Below are 18,042 nucleotides of genomic sequence, written 5' to 3'. Positions count from 1 at the left end.
ATATGCAATGGGTATGTGTGAATTTAGCATCATGGGAGTATTATGAATTGTGATACTGATGTAGTGATTTCATGAGTTGTGTTTAATGAAATGCACTTCATTTCTAAAAAAACTTCAATTATAGTATAAAATTATATAAAATTTATCAAGTACTTTAAATCAGGGGCAAAGTAAAATGACAAGGTCAACCACCATAGCTTTTGCTGTCCAGGTTAATACTGTAACGACCACGGGCCCATTCCATCTCCTTTGTCCTTTGTATTCTGTCCCGGACACTGAAGATAAGGAGGCCTGGCCTGGGCCTTGAGAACGGTCGTTAAGGCCTGTCAAACTTATTTTCTTCACCCAAGAAGAATAGTAGTAAATTTGGAATAGAACTGCGAAATTAAGTGAAATGACAAACGTATCCCTGAATCTTTGTCCAAAGTCCAAGCTGTTTCCCGTCCTGTCTCCGTTTGTTTGGATAAAAATTGTCTGGGACTGCAACTCTTCAAGAAAGAAGTTAAAGGTGGAGATTGTTGCAGCAGGTAATAGCTTAATGCCATGGAAGTTGCTTGTAATAACTAATTAACTTGTTGAAAATGGGTTTTCTTTGTTACATGTGTTTCTTAACATCTGTGCTGTTGTCCCCCCTGAATTTTACTTGATTGTATTAGCTTTTCCCAGCCAGTTTAATCTTCATTTATTCATAGTTTTGGGGGTTAAGAGATATTGGTACTCATATTTGCATTCCAATATTCAATAAATCAGTCAAATTTGGATAATTATACTTCTCTTTCAAAAGAATATTAGTAAGAATTTGAGAATTTTGGGTTGTTTGCTATGAAGGCGAAAGCTTTGTACAGGCAAAGAGACTGCTGCCATTTTGTAGAATGCAAGGGATATAGGTACTCAAATTGGATAGAGATACAAGAAAGAATGGCTCTTAATGCTGCAGCAAAGATATGTGTCCCTACTGTTTCCAATACAATGGAGACAGTCTCGAGACCTGAAACTGAATGTAAGCAACAATTTTCTAGAACTCTTTTTCCTGGTTTAGTTATATGATTGCTTATTTCTATAGATGTTTCTCATTTTTTAAACTGTTGGCTACTTTCATTGTATTAATAGTTTGTGTTCTTCCTATCTCATATCTTAGGAGTCGAAACCAGATTTATGCATTTCCTTTATATAGTCCTTAAACAGAGCTTTATATGGCTTCCAATCCTGATGAAGTTGTTCTGTTTTTCTGCATATACATAACAGGTAAACTTCAATTCAGGTATCATGTTGTTAATCCATGTAAAGAAGCTTTGTCAAGTCGTCGTCTTGTAATAGCGCGTACCAGCGCATCTTTGTTTACTGTTCTTACCTTCAACTGTGGCTTAACTCCATTGCCAGTATGGGCTGAACCAGATGACCAGAACCAAGACGATCAAGCAGTTGTAGGGGCCATCAAATCGCTGTTTGATCCTAACGAGAAAACAAAGTCTGGAAAAGTGTTGCCCAAGGCTTACTTAAAGTCAGCCAGAGAAGTTGTGAAAACACTGCGTGAATCACTGAAGGAGGATCCGAAGGATATCGTTAAATTTAGACGAACTGCAGATTCTGCAAAAGAATCAATTCGAGACTATTTGAGCAATTGGAAGGGACAAGATAAGGTGGCTCGTGAGGTATGTATCCTTGACTGAATTGTTTTGAAGCACCAGATTGCCTTTGGTCGATTTCACTGATGTTTTTTATAATCCTGTACATCACAGGAATCATACGTCCAGCTGGAGAAAGCAATCAGATCTTTGGCCAGTTTCTACTCGAAGGCAGGTCCATCTGCTCCATTACCGGAAGAGATTAAGAACGAAATATTGAATGATTTAACCACTGCTGAAGAATTTTTGTAGTGCATCAGCATGTCAGAGATGATGTATGAATACACCTCACGAATTCAAACCAGTTGAAATGAGAATGACATCTATTTCAGTTGCTTTCTTTTGATGTTTTAATTCTTTACTTAATAGAAAATTAGCTGTGGAATTCAAATTATACGGACCTAGCATGTGAAATCTTACAAACAGCTGTGGAGAACTAGGCCAAAAAGATTGAGTATATAGGAATAATTGCATGGTCTCCTCCTCGCCATCTCAACTCCTGCACTTTAGGCTGTAGTGACAATGGATTGGGATGGTTTAGACACCGTAGAAGATTAGAAAATCTCAATCCTTAAGTCAGAAGCATTTAGTTAGAGCTAAGAAATAAACGAAAAACACACTGGTGGAATTGTCTTCCCCTGTTGTTGTGATAGACAACTTGAAAAGGGAGTGCATGGGATGAAGGTAACATGGGAATGTCTATATAAGCATGTAATGGGACAAAGAATGTCTTTATAAGGAACAAGTCCGCCTCATGAACAAAGAAGAGCGAAGCTATCAGCACATTGGTTCTTACACCTAAACAGCAAAGTTGAAAATCCTGACTTGAAGTAAGGACTCAGGCCAGCGTAACACCAGTTCCATTGCAAATTAGACAAAGCATTCTTTAACTTCATGACATTCAAAGAAGGGATCCCATTAACATGAGTAGCACATGAAAAATATCAACAGAACCAAAGGAGGACAAAAGGGAAAAAATCAACTGACTAGAGCCCAAATTTATGTAACATTGCATAACAGTTTATTGTTAACAAATAGACTGTTTGGAATAGGTTTTCATGTTCCCAGTGTAGATGAAAGACTCTTTGTACCTCACAGCTTCTACTTCTGAGATGCCCATCACCAGAATAGCACACACTATCAAACTTGATGATTTCCAGCTGTGCTTCACTAAAATGGTGCACTGGTTTAGTGCTCTTAACAGATCTTCACAAGCATAAATGAAAATGAACATCAAGGTGCTATTTTAATAAAGTATGCTCGAAGACAATGGGATCAATGACATCATGTGGCCATCATATGACTTAACCTATCTTCTACGTGACGCTCAAGAACAATCAAGATCGTGATAGAACCCCTTTTGAGCTGCATAGAACAAATGTTTCACAACTTTAGGACGGAAAGCACCTATGAACCACAAAGTGAGATGTGAAAATAAAAATATAAATTAAAGAAACAAGGAGGGAATCCCTTCAAGCAAGAAATTTACTATTGAAATAAATGATATATGATTATGTAATGCAACTACCTTAACTGTTCAAGGTCTCAATAATCAACTTTTGAGGACAAAAATATATATAAGGGAAAAAACCAGCATTTGATAGTTCAATGCAATCTTAATTAAACAGGACAACATCAAACCTTGGTATAGTCCCAAGACGACGTGGATCATACTCTGTTGCCATCCGAAGAGCCCTAGCAAAAGCCTTAAATGTTGCCTCAATAATATGATGTGAATTTTTTCCTGCAAGCTGTACACAGCCAATTTGAAATATTATGTCAAAAACCTCGTGGTCAATATGAAAAGCAATATAACTAAGGCTTTAAGGCTGATTTTGTTAAGCAAGAATAATTCACATATGTGGCTCAAGCTCAACTACCTATGAGAATTTTAAAAAGTACTATGAAAGTGCAGTCAATGTGCTGAAAAGAACTTGTATAAGCATCAATATTAAATAGTAACAAGAGTTCAATTATTTCAAAGAAAGTTAGGATGGTTTAATAAGAATAAATTAAATTTAAGTAGCTCTCAGTATTCCTACCTGTCGTATGTGTAGTGTCATGCCAGAAGTATTCACCAAAGACTGGAAAAAATGCTCCACCAACTGTGAATATTAATGTGTCAGTGAAATCAGCATATAAAATATTTGAAAAAGCAGTATGAAGGAAGTGAACTTAAGAAACCAATCTAAAATGTTAAAACCTGGTTGGCAACTTTCCTCCATAGTCAACCACAAAACTGACATTGTTGGACCAGAACAAAAAAAACAAAGTGGAATACCTGAGTGTCATACGTCCCAACTGTCGCAGTGGGAATGTTCAAATCATAACTTAAATGTGGTCGGCCAGATAAATCCTAGGACAAACAACATAAGATTTAGTATAATATATAAATTTGAAGATTTACTACGAAACATGTATCCTAAAATATTACCTTCAGATAAAGTACAACAATTTGAAAATTAACTTTTCATCAAGCCTTAGGGCTTTGCTAATCCTAACATTTTTGAAGTCCACTGCAGTGTTTTCTTGCAAAGCTAGCAGTTTCAAGAAAATTTTCAGGCATCAAAGCCTATTTGGCTTGATGCATTATCAAGGAAATATCTAGGAATTAAAATACAAATTGATGCTCTTGAGTTTCAATAGTACCATAAGTTCATGCTTAAGAAAAACCATGCATTTCGTACCAGTGAAACATGTATTAATGCTTCATCAAGAGGAGCTGAAAAATCACCAAACCGGTTAATTCCTTTTCTGTCCCCAAGTGCCTGAAGCAATGCCTGAAGAAGACAGACAACTCATAACTTCACAAAGCATGCATAGACAAGGAAATACAAATCAAAATATTGAACCGGCAAAGCAGAAATCAAGCACTGTGACATCCCATTGCATATAAACTAATACATTATTTTGCAGAAAACATTTACAAACATATAATAGGAAAAGCTTCCATGCTCAAATTAATATGAAAAGAGCTAACATTTGTGGTCATTAAGTTGGAGGAGGGAGCAGTTGAAGTCTAGACCTTCTTAGAGTTAATGTGATTAAAATGCAAAAGAGTATAAATTTTCGTTCTTCCTAGATACATTCAGTAATAAAATTCATGTAAATCATAGATTTTTTTTTTTAACAAAAAGAATTCACCGTTCCAAGAGCAAGGGCAACATCTTCATTGGTGTGATGATCATCAATATGAATGTCACCGGTAGCCTTGACGTGCACATCGAACAAACCATGAGACGCTAGTTGCTAAAATAATAAAAAAGCCACCTAAAATCAGTTACCACTTAACTGCTCAGTAGAACAACAAATTCACACCAAAAAGAAAATATATACATATAAACAACCATACATCCAACATATGATCAAGAAAGGGAATGCTAGTACTAGAATTAGCAACCCCAGTGCCATCCAAGTTTATCTTAACCCACACATTCGTCTCTTTCGTCACCCTCTTCACCTCTCCAATCCGACCTAACCAAAAGAAAAAAAAAAGGTCAAACCCCAGACGGAAAAGATAAGATAAAGCGAAAAACAAAAATGATCTTTTTGGTATTTAGGAATTGGGGTTTTTCTTTACCTGCTTCGGATGAAGGGGAAGGGGAAGGGGAAGGGGAAATGGAGGGAGGGGAGCCGTTGTTTTGGGGAAGAGAGGGACAAGAAAGTATTGACTGGGAATTATTATTCATGTGTTTCAAAGTGAAAGGGGAGAGTGAGCGTTGATAAGGGAGAAGAGGGATTAAGAGAGGTCTAAAAGGAATTCTGGACGTGGATTTTATTGCGGCACCTGCAGCGGCGGCGGCGGAGCTGTTTAGGAGGCGAGAAGGAACTGAAAGCTCCATTTGTGGATGCTTTGAGAGGAAAGAGAGTGAGAAGAGAAAACAAAATGTGCATGTCGAGAACAGAGACGACGCCGTATTAATCTTGAATTGTCGCTCTGACCTTTTTAGAGCGAAAATTTAATATTTAAAAAGGCCAAAAATAAAGGACAAGAAAAAAAATTAAAAATTTTGTTATAAAAGAAATAATAGAAACAAGAACAACAGTGATATTGAGAGATGAAAAATAACTGTGATATAAATAAGGGTGGGCTGATTCTCTATTTACAGGTGAAGCCTTTAAAGATCAATAACTATTACAATCTTCTATTAAAATACATCTCTAAATTACATTATCTTTTATTTATAATTAAAGCACTTTATAAATTAATGACTATCACAATCTTGTATTAAGATGCATCTCTAAAATATATTATTTTTTTTTATAAATCTCGTATTATTAGTTAAATAATATTTATATATAAATGAATCTTGAAATATCTAGAATGTGAATAATGTATTTATTATTTATCAAATTTATTTTAATTTGAATTGATCTAATATGGTGTGATATGTTCATATTCCATAACACTCCCCTTGTATGGAACACAAATGTGGTGACCTAATTGGATGTACTATTACTATCTCGTTAAAGGCTTTAAGCTGGAAAAACTTAATAGGACCAAAAAACAAACAAAAAGAAAAAAAAGTACAGTGTACTAAGTGCATAATTGCTTCCCTCAATTGAGCTCTATTGTCACTTCTAGGGTTTATCGCTTCTGGAGTTTACCACTTCTAGGGTAAATTAATACTTTGCCACTCTAAAGGCAAATCAATCTTTCGTCGCATTCCAATACCATATACTAATTTCTCAAATGTCAACATTGGTAATAACTTGATAAAAACATCTACAAGATTATTAGTGGAGCTAATCCGTTTAATATCAACTTGTCAACTTTCTTAGAATTCATGAGTATAAAAAAATTTTGATGGTGTATACTTGGTCTTATTACCTTTAATATATCTTCTCATGACTTGACAATACAAATAGTATTATCTTCATAAATTATGATGGGAGAATTTGTAACTGGTGTTAAACAACAAGAATTATTAATATGCATTATAACAGATCTTAACCAAACACACTCTCTTCTAACTTCACATAAAGCGACAATTTAGTTGAAGGATGTAGCTACTAGTGTTTACCTAGTAAAGCGCCAAGAAATGGCGGTGTCGTTATAACAAAATAAATAACCAGTTTGAGAGCAAGTCTTGTACGGATCAGATTTATATCTTATATCAGCAAATCAAACTAAACCAAAGTTAGTGAAATCCTTGAAATAATATAATCCTAAATCTATGGTACCTCGGAAATAACGGAAGATATGTTTTATCTCATTTCAATGTCTCCAAGTTGGCTCAAAACTAAAACGTGCCAACAAATTTATTGCAAAAGTAATATCTAGTCTCGCACATTGTGCCCAGCACATTAAGGCCCTAATTGCATTGAGATATGGTACTTCAAAATCAAATATCTCCTCATTAAGTTATCTAGGATGAAATGAATCCTTTTAAGAATCAAGGGACCTCATAATTATAAGGGTGCTCAATGGGTGAGCTGTATCTATGTTAAAACGTTTAAGCAATCTCTCAATATATGTTGATTGATGGATAAGTATTCCATTTGCTTTGCACTCAAGCTATAGACCAAGACAAAGTTTGGTTTTACCTAAATCTTTAATTTCAAACTCTTTTTTCGAATATTTAGTAATTTTAGATTACTCTTCTGAAGTTCCAATCAAATTCATATTGTCGATACAAACTGCTACCATAAGGATTTTGGTTTTCGATTTCTTAATAAACACACATAGCAAAATAGGATCTTTCTTGTACTCTTCTTTAATTAGATACTTGCTTAAGCGTTGATACCATATGCGATCAGATTGCTTTAACCCGTATAAAAATTTTTGCAACTTTATTAGAATAAGTTGCGGGGAGTGTATGCTTTAGACATTTTGAATCTCTCAGGAATTTTTATATAAATATTGGAGTCTAATGAGCCATATAGATTTGCCGTCAAAGCATCCATAAGATCATTTTCAGTTTTTAAGAAATAGCTAAGCTAATAACGAAATGAAAGGTAATCATATCCATCACAGATGAATACGTTTCATTATAATCAATCTTAGGTCTCTAAGAGAAGCCTTGAGCTACAAGTTAGGCTTTATACCTCACAACATCATTTTTCTCATTTTGTTTTTAAACAAAGACCCACTTGTATCCAAAAAGCTTTACATTTACAGGTTCGAAAAGCTCTCATTTAGCTAGGGAAGCCAATTTAACCTAGATTGCTTCCTCCCACTTGTGCCAATTTTGCCTTGGACGACATTTAATAATTGATCATGGTTCATAATGATTGTTCACAATCTCATGAGCGATTGAGAGTGGAAAAATTTCATCAAGGATTATCTCATTCCGATCCTAAATCTAATTACAATATGTAATAGAGATCTCAGTATTCCTGATGTGGTAATCTTTTCATGGATTCATGCCTCTTCAAAGGTAATAAGCTCTTTTGGAGTAAGCTTAATGCCTCTTAGGATTCAACCATTCTAATAGTGACACAATACAATTCTATAGTTAAAGCTTCAACTTCTCATGCATGATTTTCTAGCCCATCTTATGTAGATACATTCCTTATTTTGCTTATAAATTGTCTTAAGATGGTATCCATTACGGTGTACATTTTTTAACTTAAGTAGATTTCTCTTTGATCTACTGTTTAACAATGATCCTCGATATGCAATGTGGTGCTATGTGACAGAACAATTGTGACATTTTTAGGGTCATCAATAATCTCAACGAGACTTGATATTATATGGACATTTACCTTACATAATGTCACACTTGAGAAAAAGTGTTTGCGACAAAATATAGTATGTGTCGTTGCACTATCAAGCAAATAAACATCTTTCTTTTTCTTGATGGTTTCCATTTACATTTATATTGACAATCTTTTGGTGATTGTGCTATAAAAAAAATAATAGAAATGGGAAGAAAAGAGAGATATTGAGAGAATACTCTTTAAGTATTACTGAAACAATGTTTGGAATGAAAAATAACTGTGATACAAATAAGAGTGAGATGCTTTTATTTATAGTTGAAACCCTTTACAAATTAATGACTATCACAATCTCCTACTAAGATTTATCTTTAAATTAAATTATCTTCTTGACAAATCTCACATTATTACTTAAATAATATTCATATGTAAATAAATCTTGAAATTACTTAAATAATATTCATATGTAAATAAATCTTGAAATATCTATACTGTAGATAATATATTTATCACCCATGTTTCATAACAAATTTTACTATTTTTACGTATTTAATTATTTTATTTTGGTTTGAATTTATCTTATGCATCTTGTATATTTTGGTTCAAAAGGTTAGTTATTTATCTATTTCTTTTATTTGGAATTTATTCTTATATTATTATTTTCTTTTAAGTGATAATGATCTTTCAATATTTTAACTTAAGCAAAAAGATGTTGTAGTACAATTTTTTTTTTAAAAAAAAAAATTTACTAGCTATGTAATCAAATTTAAAAGTTTAAAAAAAGTGAAATGCTAATTAGATTTCAATGGAGGAAAAAAATTAAATCTTTTTTTAAACTTGTGGTAATTACATAATACAACCAAAAAGTTAAGGATTTCGTTAGGGGCAGCTGTCCCCATTGCAAATCCGACTCTGATCACACACATCATGCTCCTTACGAGAGCGAGAAATACCTTCACCGGGCACATCCAATGCTGATGATTTATTTTCCATCTTTAGTGCACCAGGAGTTGTACTTTTACCAGAGATTAATGATTTCTCAGAGGATGCAAACTCCGCTGACTTGTCCCCACACTCCGACTCTGCATGTGTTGTTTCCTCAACTGAGACTCCAACTTCAACTTCATCAGAAACAGCTACATTATCAACTGCTTCAACAAGTTTCGTATGGCTTCCTTTAGAAGACTCGATGTTATCTTCATCCAGCCAATCTGATGCTATTTTCTCTTCCATCGCTAGAGTGCCCTGACTTCCATCAGAAACAACAAGAGATTTTCCAACAGCAGATTCACCTAGTTTGTCCCCTGATCGAGAATTGGTACAAATAGTCTCTTCCACTGTGAGCTTAGTTTTCACATCAGAAGCAGCACCAACATTGTAACCTGCATGGGCAGCATCCCAATCACCTTCTTCACAGGACTGAGCATTTTTATCGATAAGGGAGTCTGATACTGTTTTATTTCCCATGTCTATTGCACTATAGTCCATAGAGGAGGTATCAGGATTTTTTATGTCAGAAGCAGATTCAGCTGTCTTGTCCCCTGACCTTGAATCAGTGCACATGGTCCCATCCTCAGAGGCTGGAACTTTAGATTCAACAATAACACCTACTGCACAGGTATCATCCATACCCTCTGTACAAGACAGAGTATTATCTTCGGCAAGAGAATCCTGTCCTGCCTTGTAATCCACCTCAAGTGCATCACGGCTTGAGCTCGTGTTAACATCACATTTGATATCTGACGCAGATTCATTCCTCTTCTCCCCTGTTTGATAATTAGTATGGGTAGTTTCCTCAACTGAAACAGAAACATTAGGTTCCAGGGATGCATCCAAGGAACCACTAGTTCCACAAGTATCATTGATAGAAACGTTTGGACATTGGGAATCTGAATCTGCAGCGACAATTTCACCATTTATCCTACTAGTATGATGCAAACCACCATCATCACATTCTTGATGATCATGCCCAGATGAGGAACCGGGGTTCGATTCGTTAGCCACTTCCGGTGTCATACACTGGTTAGATCCTGATTCAGTTTGCTTCGCACCTACAGGGACAAATTTGAGAAGTTAAAGCACAGTAAATAAACACGAGAAAACAATGGCAACAATTGCATTAACTAAAACCTGTGACAGCAGTCGAGTTTGCCTTAGTGTTTTCTTGCGCGAATAGAAGCTTCTGCAACATATCTATACCAGGGAAGACCAGCATATTCATGAACCTCATTTCCTGCTTAAGTGATTCCTCTAGAGGAGTGAAACCAAAAACTGCAGTCCATGTATGTGTAAGTTCTGAAATTGCAGGGATGACTAGTTTCTCAACCTTGAGAGAGCAGAGAGCCTTCAGACGAGAAAAGAATAAACTAAATTAATGATGCAAGGATCAACACAAGTAAACAAAAAGGGCAACAGAAAATATATATACATATACACACACACATATACACGTACAGAGAGACGCCCACACAAACATACATAAATGGATTACTCCTCACAGCTTACCGACTCAATAGCACAGAAAAGCCGACGGCACATCCCTTGACGCCTGTATATATGGCGAGTCCCAATGAATGGCATCTCTGCTAGCTGAGTTCCATGGAACCTACATAAGGCAGTACGACATCAAATTGGTAAGCACTTATCTGAATGATAATCCAGATTTATTCATCAAATCCACCCAACCAGTAATATCTACTCCAAGAAGCCAGCTGCTTGTCTTGTTAGGCGATTCTGGTTTTCACTATATTTGTCTTAAATTTTTGTTCACCCAACCAAATTAAATAACAGGAAGGGGAAACAGATGCAGCACACAAATGCCAAAATGTTATATACCTGATAGATGCTGCACAAATTATTTCATCACCTCTCTCCAGAATGGCAGTATAGAAGCCGCCATAGTTCAGTCGATTGAAGTTGGACCTTTTAAGATAAAAGTAGCAAATAGCAAACAGTTAGATATTTGATGTTTGATGAAAAATAAAAAGACCATAATTATCACAATCTGTATAATCCAGGAAAGGAACAAACTACAGCAGAATGCCCAAGATCTGATCCAAGCAGAAGAAAGGATAGAAATATTAGCCCAAGTCATACAGATGTAATTCTACACTGAAAAAGTAAAACATAGTTGAAACGCCACTCAAATAGTTAATTCATCCATCATATCCTTTTAGAAAAATGTTATAATATATAAAAATACTGCATACTATCACCATCAGATGGTTCTCTGAAAGCATATCCATAGCCTGACAAGAAATGCGATAAGAAAATAGAAAAAGTGCATGCAAGCATGTAAGAGCTCAAACAGCATATTTAAATGTTCTATTCATCCAAACTTGCAAATGCATGCTGTGTTCATACTAGTATATCAAAAAAAATCCAAAAAACATAGTGGGAAAATTCGAAGAAGATCACAGGAAAACCTTACAAAAATCCCTTTCCCAAATTAGAATGAGACTCTAATAAACTACATGAAGAAACAAAATAATTAAAGTGCAATCTGCTACACAAGCACCATTAAGGAAAAAATTAACAAAACGAACACCATTTCAAATTTAAATCTAGCATCCAAAATGCTTACCCACAATTATAAAGGACATTATTTATTAAGTTGATCCCACTCCTCCGGTCAACAATGGGCAAAAAGCATTCATCCATAACAGTCAGCGCAACAGCTAGTTTAGAATTGCATTCCACCCTTTGTGGAAGCCCTCTGGCAGTTGTGTCTGAATCTGCACCTGTTCTTCGAACAAGAGACCATGAAAATCCTGCTTCTAGTTCATGTTTGACCCCAAGATACTTCTGTAGATGCTCAAAGATCTGTAGGCACAACGAAAACATATCTGAACACATCTTCATGATAAGACAATAAAAGCAGACGAACTAGAACAAACCCCATAGCAGCAAATAGTAAAAAGATAAAAAACTAAGAACTTCATGATGCATCAAATCAATATGGGACAAAACCTCATAAAACAAATTCCTGTATCAAACGATGACATAAGATTAACCTACCAGATAACATTTATTACACACCTACAAAACAACAATTCTGCTTTAAACAATATTATAATAAGAAAGCAAGCACTGCATGCAAACATTCTGGCTTCTCTATAATTTGATGTAAGATATATAAAAGGCATGATTGCTTCTCTGATAAGAGTTTTCCTAACTTGATTTACATATAATCGTGAGATAAAGCATTAAAATGCCAACACAAGAACAGCACATTACCTCTCTGCATCCCTGCCCACAAAAAGGAAGAACTAAACTATTGGAATCATTATGAACCTCATCTGTCACTTTGATGCATGATTTGTGGTCTACAAAAGTGAAAATTTAATCATAATCTTATTGAAAAGAAATCAAGGAGAGGAAACCAAGGCAGCAGCTTAAAACTTCAAAGAGTTGAAAACACCAAAAACAAGAGAATAAGTACATTTTTTCTCACACAGGCTGCACGCGAGAAGCTCACAATCAGTTACATCATCATCTTGAGCAATGTCACTTCCATCACCACAAAATTTGCATATGCAATTTGGACAGTGCCAATCGCCCGGTGGTAGAAACTGTAAAAGTTCACATATAGAAAAGCTAAGTTATGCTAAGTTCGTGTGCAATTACTAAGCAATATGAGTCAACTAGTCAACAAGAACAAAATGGTCAAAAAAAGAAAATTTTCTACCAGGAGAACAAAATAATAAAACTTGCAAATACTGTGGGCTGGATAAGATTTTTTTCCCTTCATCTTCTGAAAGACAATTAAATCCCAATGCTTTTCAGATCATCAAAATACATGCTAGAACAAGTTTATATATGTAACAATACAACTAAGCTGAAATAGCACAAGCATTTAAGGAAGCAGCATTAAGCCAGTGACAAACATTTCTTGCATAAAGATCCAAAACACTGCAGATGCCAACTCAGTTAACTGGTCTTAAGAACAGTCAGCCACGAGGAAAGATTCAGAAAAAGGTGAGTCTTCCGAGAGTTATACAAGAAAAGAGACATATGCCCTCACTTGTCACCTAAATTACATGTCCAACACCAATCAAAGGAAGTTTAAGAATGCCCTTAATTTTTTTTAGGCACTAAAAAAATTTAGGGATCCCTAACCGTAAACTCAATAGCTATAACCTTCAAAATGAACATAAATATCTGCTCAAAGGAATAAATTTTATTACCTAGCAACATATTTAGATCTAACTCTGGTCATTAACTCCATCCGAGTAACATTGTCGCTATTTCTCAAAAGGAAGCAAGAAGGGGGTTGGGCTTGGGCCAGGGGAAGGGAGCAAAAGAAAAACAAATGACACATGTAAACTCAAGAAACCAAGATCTGAAAACTGGAGTTTTGTTGCTCCATAAGTATACACTTAATTCTTAATACTCACAGAAATCTCTTCAACTCCAAGACCTGCATTACCTCTATTTAAAATAAAATTGACCCAGAAGTTTAAAGAAATACTGGGAGGAAAAAGAAAGCAAACAGGAGAGATTGACCACCACTGTCAATGTAAAACATCATATAGCATGTGCGAAAATTATACAGAAGTACCTCTATATTTAGGCAACTCTGATGAAATGTTGAGGGACAACTGTCACAACATATCAGATCTCCACCATCTCCGCAAATGCCACAAGTATCATCATTGGGGTCATCACCATCAATGTCCACAGAATGGAAACCAATCTGCTCAGACTCCTCTTGTCTGTTCCATGCATCTATTTGGCACTGAAGGAGAGAAACACCAGAGTCCAAATATATATTCTGAAATGGTTGGCGCAATTTGCTTCCAGCGTGAATCTCAAATTTTGAGACTGTGAGGATTTTACTACAACAACCACAATGGATACCATCCCTTGTGATCCAGCCCTCTAGCATCACTTTTGTTCGCCTACGGTTCATATACTGCACTTTTTGGCTCAACTGCACTGCTCCGGAATCAATCAGCCAGGAAAGCAGTGTTCTTTTCCCAGAATATGGAACAAAGCCATCACTCTCTGAACTCAGACCCACATTAGAACCACGAACCAACAAAGTACATCTGCCAAGTTTTCTACTTTTTCTTCCATGAACAAGATGAGAATTGGATATAGAGGACGGTCTTTCATAGCTATCATGCACATGGAGAGAGCTTTGACCTTTTGAGTTTGCACTGAAGGCACCATTTTCATTCATCCTACATTTCGATGACTTACCCTGCTTAATGAAGGAACTTAGTTTCTCTTCATGACTCAAGCTATCCATACTCTCATCTTCATGCCTAGTACTTGAAGATTTCCGAGCTACAGCTTCTTGTGCATTCTCACTGTCACTGTCATCTCTTCGCTTCTTTTTCATCTCCCTTTCCATCTTCTTTCGTGTTTTCCTTGTTAACTGGCTGAGTACTTCATCTGATAATGGGGTAAACGCAGAACCATCACCACCAGGTTTGCCCTCATCTTCCTCATCTAGCTGCTTTAGAAGTGCATCGTATGCCTTGATGATAGACCAGTAGGCAGTTCCAGCAGGATTGATGTACACTGCATCCAAGTAGTCCCTGTTCCTCCTTGGTCTATAATCTATTGTCCAGCCTGCATCCTGAAGCATCCCCCTTATTCGTTCACGTAATTTTTGTTTTTCTGTGCCACATCCACGTCTAACTTTTCCTTCTTTGATTCTGGTTGGCAGAAGCTGCTCAGCCTGAGGTTTCTCCTCATTACTACTTACCCTCTTTGTAGAGTTAGAAGCTTCCATATTCTTTGGTTGAAGCTTCAAAGATGCATCACTATCCTCTGAATCCCAGTCAGAGACCTTATTCTTCTTAGTTGATGGAGTCTTTAGCAAATTCGGTTTCGTTTTCTCTTTCCTACTAAGTGAAGCACGCTTCTCAAGAACTTCTGTCTCTGAGTACAAGGATGGACGGACATGCAAGTTCCTCCTAACTGTATCACCAATCCTTGAACCACTCCGGGCTTCCTCAACTTCCAAGTGATCAAAATTTTTCAAAGGCTCACCCACCTTCTTTTTCTTGTTCACCATTACCTTCAAAACACCATTTTTCCCCTGAACCCTAATGGGTTCATCCGAATCAGCCATATACCTCTCCCTCAACAAGGAGAAATGCTGCCGATCACCATCCCTACTTTTCCTGAACCTGTTCCTATCATCATGGTCACCCCTACTCATCCCACCACTCTTATCAAAATACATATTTCTCTTCTTCTCAAGAAAAACATGCCTGCTTGGACCACTCTCATATTCTCTCTCAATACTCCTCCTAACTGCAGCGGGCATTGAACCCAACAGTCTCCGACTTCCAACCTCTTCTCCACCATAATCAAATTGATTTCTCCTCATAATCATCTCCTCATCAAGTCCATCATACTCATTAAAGTCAAACACATCTAACCTATTCCTCTTACTGTCACTCAAATCCTCCCCATTCCTACCAATCAAACCTTCCTCACTCCGCCTTATCCTCTCCTCCCTGTTCCTCTTCCTACCAATTTCACTTTCTTCATAAACAGCTAAACCATTACAAACTTGAATCGTTTCAGGCCCAACCCTCCTTCGTGGTGGCATTACAAGCTCATCGCTAGAGCCCGAATCACTCATAATCATCCTAGGCCTCTTCTTCTCTTTTTTAGACTCGTAAATCTTTCGGGTCCCTATGGACCCGGCCCCACCCGAACCATCCCCTTTCTTTCTCACAATCAAACATCCCGATTGGCTCCTATTTTTCACTACAATCCCCGAATGCTCACCAGATCTCATTCGCTCTTCCATCAAAACCAAACCAAAAACCCTAAATTCCTATTCTTTTCCTCAATTTCATCACAAATTCAAAACAAAACCCATTAAAAACAACATAAGAAACCCTAAATCTCTCTCATCCACCAGATCTGTAGCGAAAAATTCCCAGAACAAAGAAAATGAAGACCAAAACCAATAAAAATTAAAAAAAAAAAACTTTCAGATTTTCAAACGAAATAATAGCTTTGGCAAAGAATGATACCTTGCCGTAGAGAAAACGCGAATCGTTATTAGCGGCAATTCACCGGCGATCGCTGACGCAATTTACCGGCGAAGAACACGAGAAAAGAAAAAGAGAGACACAAATAGAGGGCGTTTGAGAGAGACAGAGAGAGATATACAAACTTCGGTTTTGCATTATAAAATAGAAAAACCAAAGCCGTTTTGAAATTAATTAATTATTAGTACTATTTATTTTCTTTTTCTTTTTTCACGTTGGTTTTTTCTTTTTTCGCTCCATTGATTAATTAATCTCGTCAGCCTTTTTCCCTCCAAATCTCGCGGTTACAAGGATCGGGGTAAGACGATCCGGCATCGTTTCGCTCCTGACACGTCAGATGGGGCACACGATTTCGGCGTTGTTTGCTTACGCGGCAGTCTCTCGTTATCCTTGAAGCCAGTGGTTGTTTTTACCGTTTGACTGAGTTGCTTTTTCATCTATTTTTTAAATTTGCAATCAACGGAAAATCATAGAGAGGATTAACAATGAAACGTGAAGTGCAATCGCGAGGGAGAGCGCGTGAAGCGAGAGCGGGTGGTATGAGACAATAGAATCTTGTTGTGGATTTAGGTGAAGAATGACCGTGATGAAATCAGGGTGTTTTGGTTCGGGAAATTTAATAGCGGTTTTGGTGAAAACTAGATTTGGCTTTTTACCCTTTCTGGGCCTGGGGATTAAAACTTTTATACTCTCTCGGGCCTTTTAAGCTTTTAACCCTCCTGGGTTGACAGCCTAAAACTTACAGTGCCAAACCTTATCCATAATCTATTCGAGGAGCAGTGTCAACCTTGAATTATTTCTCTCATCACTCCCTAATCACAGGTCATTTGTTATTGGCATTCATGGAATCTATCCAATAGTACATTTCTCAAGAGGTAGAGTAAAATTGGGGAGTGTGCGTTGCATTGACCTTAGAGTCAAATCAGATGCCATTATTTTATTCAAATTATAATTCCCTTTTGTATTTTATAGTTTGATTAATGTTGAACCTGAATTTGTTTTACAGTCAAATTTCACTATTTTTCCAAATATTATGCTGTATATAATTGAGGGTTTTGAATGTCTAAAGACAACGATTAAGATACTCTATATAGTAAAACTTTTACATTAAACATCATAATTGATAATTATTGTAGTCAACACTCATTAGCATAATCTTACCATAGAATGAGGTAAAAAAACAAAAGAGAGAAACTAGTAATTACGTACTATGACACTCCATTTTAGGTGAAGACGGCAGCGTGCTGTTAGCACAGTGGGGAGCAGTTTTTGGTATTGTACAAGGACTATTAATGGTATAAAGTCAAAAAGTAAGGCTGAAGAAACAAAATTGTAGTAGAAAAACGCTTACAATCTCCTAGTTATTGCGGCGAGGCTTTATTGTTTTGTTTGTCTCATCAATTTGGGGCATGAACCACGTTTCCGACAACTGTTTACCATTTTTGTTTTAATGAAATTCATGTCTCAAATTGATTAAATAAAATGAAAAAGCACTCGTACTATATAACGCTTCTTTCTTTTTGATGGATAATGCAATGGTAAAGATGTTCGTGGTACCCACGTCGTCGTCGATTGGATTATGCGTTCGCAATGGTACCACAAAAGGCCAAAAAGAAGCTATTAATTAATTTGGGGGGTTTTTTTTTTCTCTTTTGTTTGAAATTATTTTTTAAATATTAAAAACAGAATCTGTTATCTTTATGGAATTTCTAATTCCGTATTAGGAAAAAGCAGAA

At 36.2% G+C, this 18,042-nt stretch overlaps 3 protein-coding genes across 5 annotated transcripts; 1 reads left to right on the top strand and 2 right to left on the bottom strand.

Moving 5' to 3' along the window:
* The first annotated feature begins 403 nt into the window (after window positions 1-403).
* Window positions 404-1,957, top strand: LPA19 (photosystem II 11 kDa protein-like protein). Of its 3 annotated transcripts, XM_021435819.1 has the most exons (4): window positions 404-527; window positions 829-1,000; window positions 1,246-1,652; window positions 1,740-1,957. In XM_021435819.1, the coding sequence occupies exons 2-4, from the start codon at window positions 919-921 to the stop codon at window positions 1,875-1,877; spliced, it is 627 nt and encodes a 208-aa protein (XP_021291494.1). In that variant the 5' UTR covers window positions 404-527; window positions 829-918; the 3' UTR covers window positions 1,878-1,957. The 3 variants fall into 3 exon arrangements, with proteins under 3 accessions (XP_021291494.1, XP_021291495.1, XP_021291493.1); XM_021435820.2 differs by lacking the exon at window positions 404-527 and having other exon boundaries at window positions 606-1,000; window positions 1,381-1,652; XM_021435818.2 differs by lacking the exon at window positions 404-527 and having other exon boundaries at window positions 617-1,000.
* Window positions 1,958-2,495: 538 nt separating this feature from the next.
* On the bottom strand, window positions 2,496-5,524 carry LOC110421696 (imidazoleglycerol-phosphate dehydratase 1, chloroplastic). Its single transcript, XM_021435345.2, has 8 exons — window positions 5,206-5,524; window positions 4,978-5,099; window positions 4,770-4,874; window positions 4,313-4,405; window positions 3,907-3,981; window positions 3,668-3,730; window positions 3,267-3,376; window positions 2,496-2,990 (listed from the first exon to the last, which is right to left on the bottom strand). Exons 1-8 carry the CDS (start codon window positions 5,465-5,467, stop codon window positions 2,963-2,965), a joined length of 858 nt encoding a protein of 285 aa, XP_021291020.1. The 5' UTR covers window positions 5,468-5,524; the 3' UTR covers window positions 2,496-2,962.
* A 3,567-nt stretch (window positions 5,525-9,091) lies between these two features.
* Window positions 9,092-16,489, bottom strand: LOC110421152 (Acyl-CoA N-acyltransferase with RING/FYVE/PHD-type zinc finger protein). Its single transcript, XM_021434648.1, has 9 exons — window positions 16,289-16,489; window positions 13,846-16,175; window positions 12,727-12,856; window positions 12,522-12,610; window positions 11,869-12,107; window positions 11,121-11,207; window positions 10,791-10,890; window positions 10,416-10,629; window positions 9,092-10,336 (listed from the first exon to the last, which is right to left on the bottom strand). The coding sequence occupies exons 2-9, from the start codon at window positions 16,057-16,059 to the stop codon at window positions 9,165-9,167; spliced, it is 4,245 nt and encodes a 1,414-aa protein (XP_021290323.1). The 5' UTR covers window positions 16,060-16,175; window positions 16,289-16,489; the 3' UTR covers window positions 9,092-9,164.
* Between the last annotated feature and the right edge of the window lie 1,553 nt (window positions 16,490-18,042).

Source organism: Theobroma umbraticum, unplaced genomic scaffold (genome assembly GCF_002168275.2).
Source record: "Theobroma umbraticum cultivar Fairchild unplaced genomic scaffold, ASM216827v3 scaffold_130.0, whole genome shotgun sequence".
NCBI classification, from domain to species: domain Eukaryota; kingdom Viridiplantae; phylum Streptophyta; class Magnoliopsida; order Malvales; family Malvaceae; genus Theobroma; species Theobroma umbraticum.
This window is presented reverse-complemented; position numbering and strand designations above follow the sequence as displayed.

Excerpts from the sequence above, each read along its gene's own strand:
- LOC110421152 (XM_021434648.1), bottom strand. The coding sequence starts at position 16,059 with ATGGAAGAGCGAATGAGATCTGGTGAGCATTCGGGGATTGTAGTGAAA. Across the intron at positions 12,857-13,845 it reads AGAGTTGCCTAAATATAGAG|TTTCTACCACCGGGCGATTG; the intron begins GTACTTCTGTAT and ends GAACTTTTACAG. Across the intron at positions 10,337-10,415 it reads AAACTCGACTGCTGTCACAG|GTGCGAAGCAAACTGAATCA; the intron begins GTTTTAGTTAAT and ends TTGTCCCTGTAG.
- LOC110421696 (XM_021435345.2), bottom strand. The coding sequence starts at position 5,467 with ATGGAGCTTTCAGTTCCTTCTCGCCTCCTAAACAGCTCCGCCGCCGCC. Across the intron at positions 4,406-4,769 it reads TTGCCCTTGCTCTTGGAACG|GCATTGCTTCAGGCACTTGG; the intron begins GTGAATTCTTTT and ends TGTCTTCTTCAG. Across the intron at positions 3,377-3,667 it reads TGACACTACACATACGACAG|CTTGCAGGAAAAAATTCACA; the intron begins GTAGGAATACTG and ends GGCTGTGTACAG.
- LPA19 (XM_021435818.2), top strand. The coding sequence starts at position 823 with ATGAAGGCGAAAGCTTTGTACAGGCAAAGAGACTGCTGCCATTTTGTA. Across the intron at positions 1,001-1,245 it reads CTCGAGACCTGAAACTGAAT|GTAAACTTCAATTCAGGTAT; the intron begins GTAAGCAACAAT and ends TATACATAACAG. Across the intron at positions 1,653-1,739 it reads AAGATAAGGTGGCTCGTGAG|GAATCATACGTCCAGCTGGA; the intron begins GTATGTATCCTT and ends TGTACATCACAG.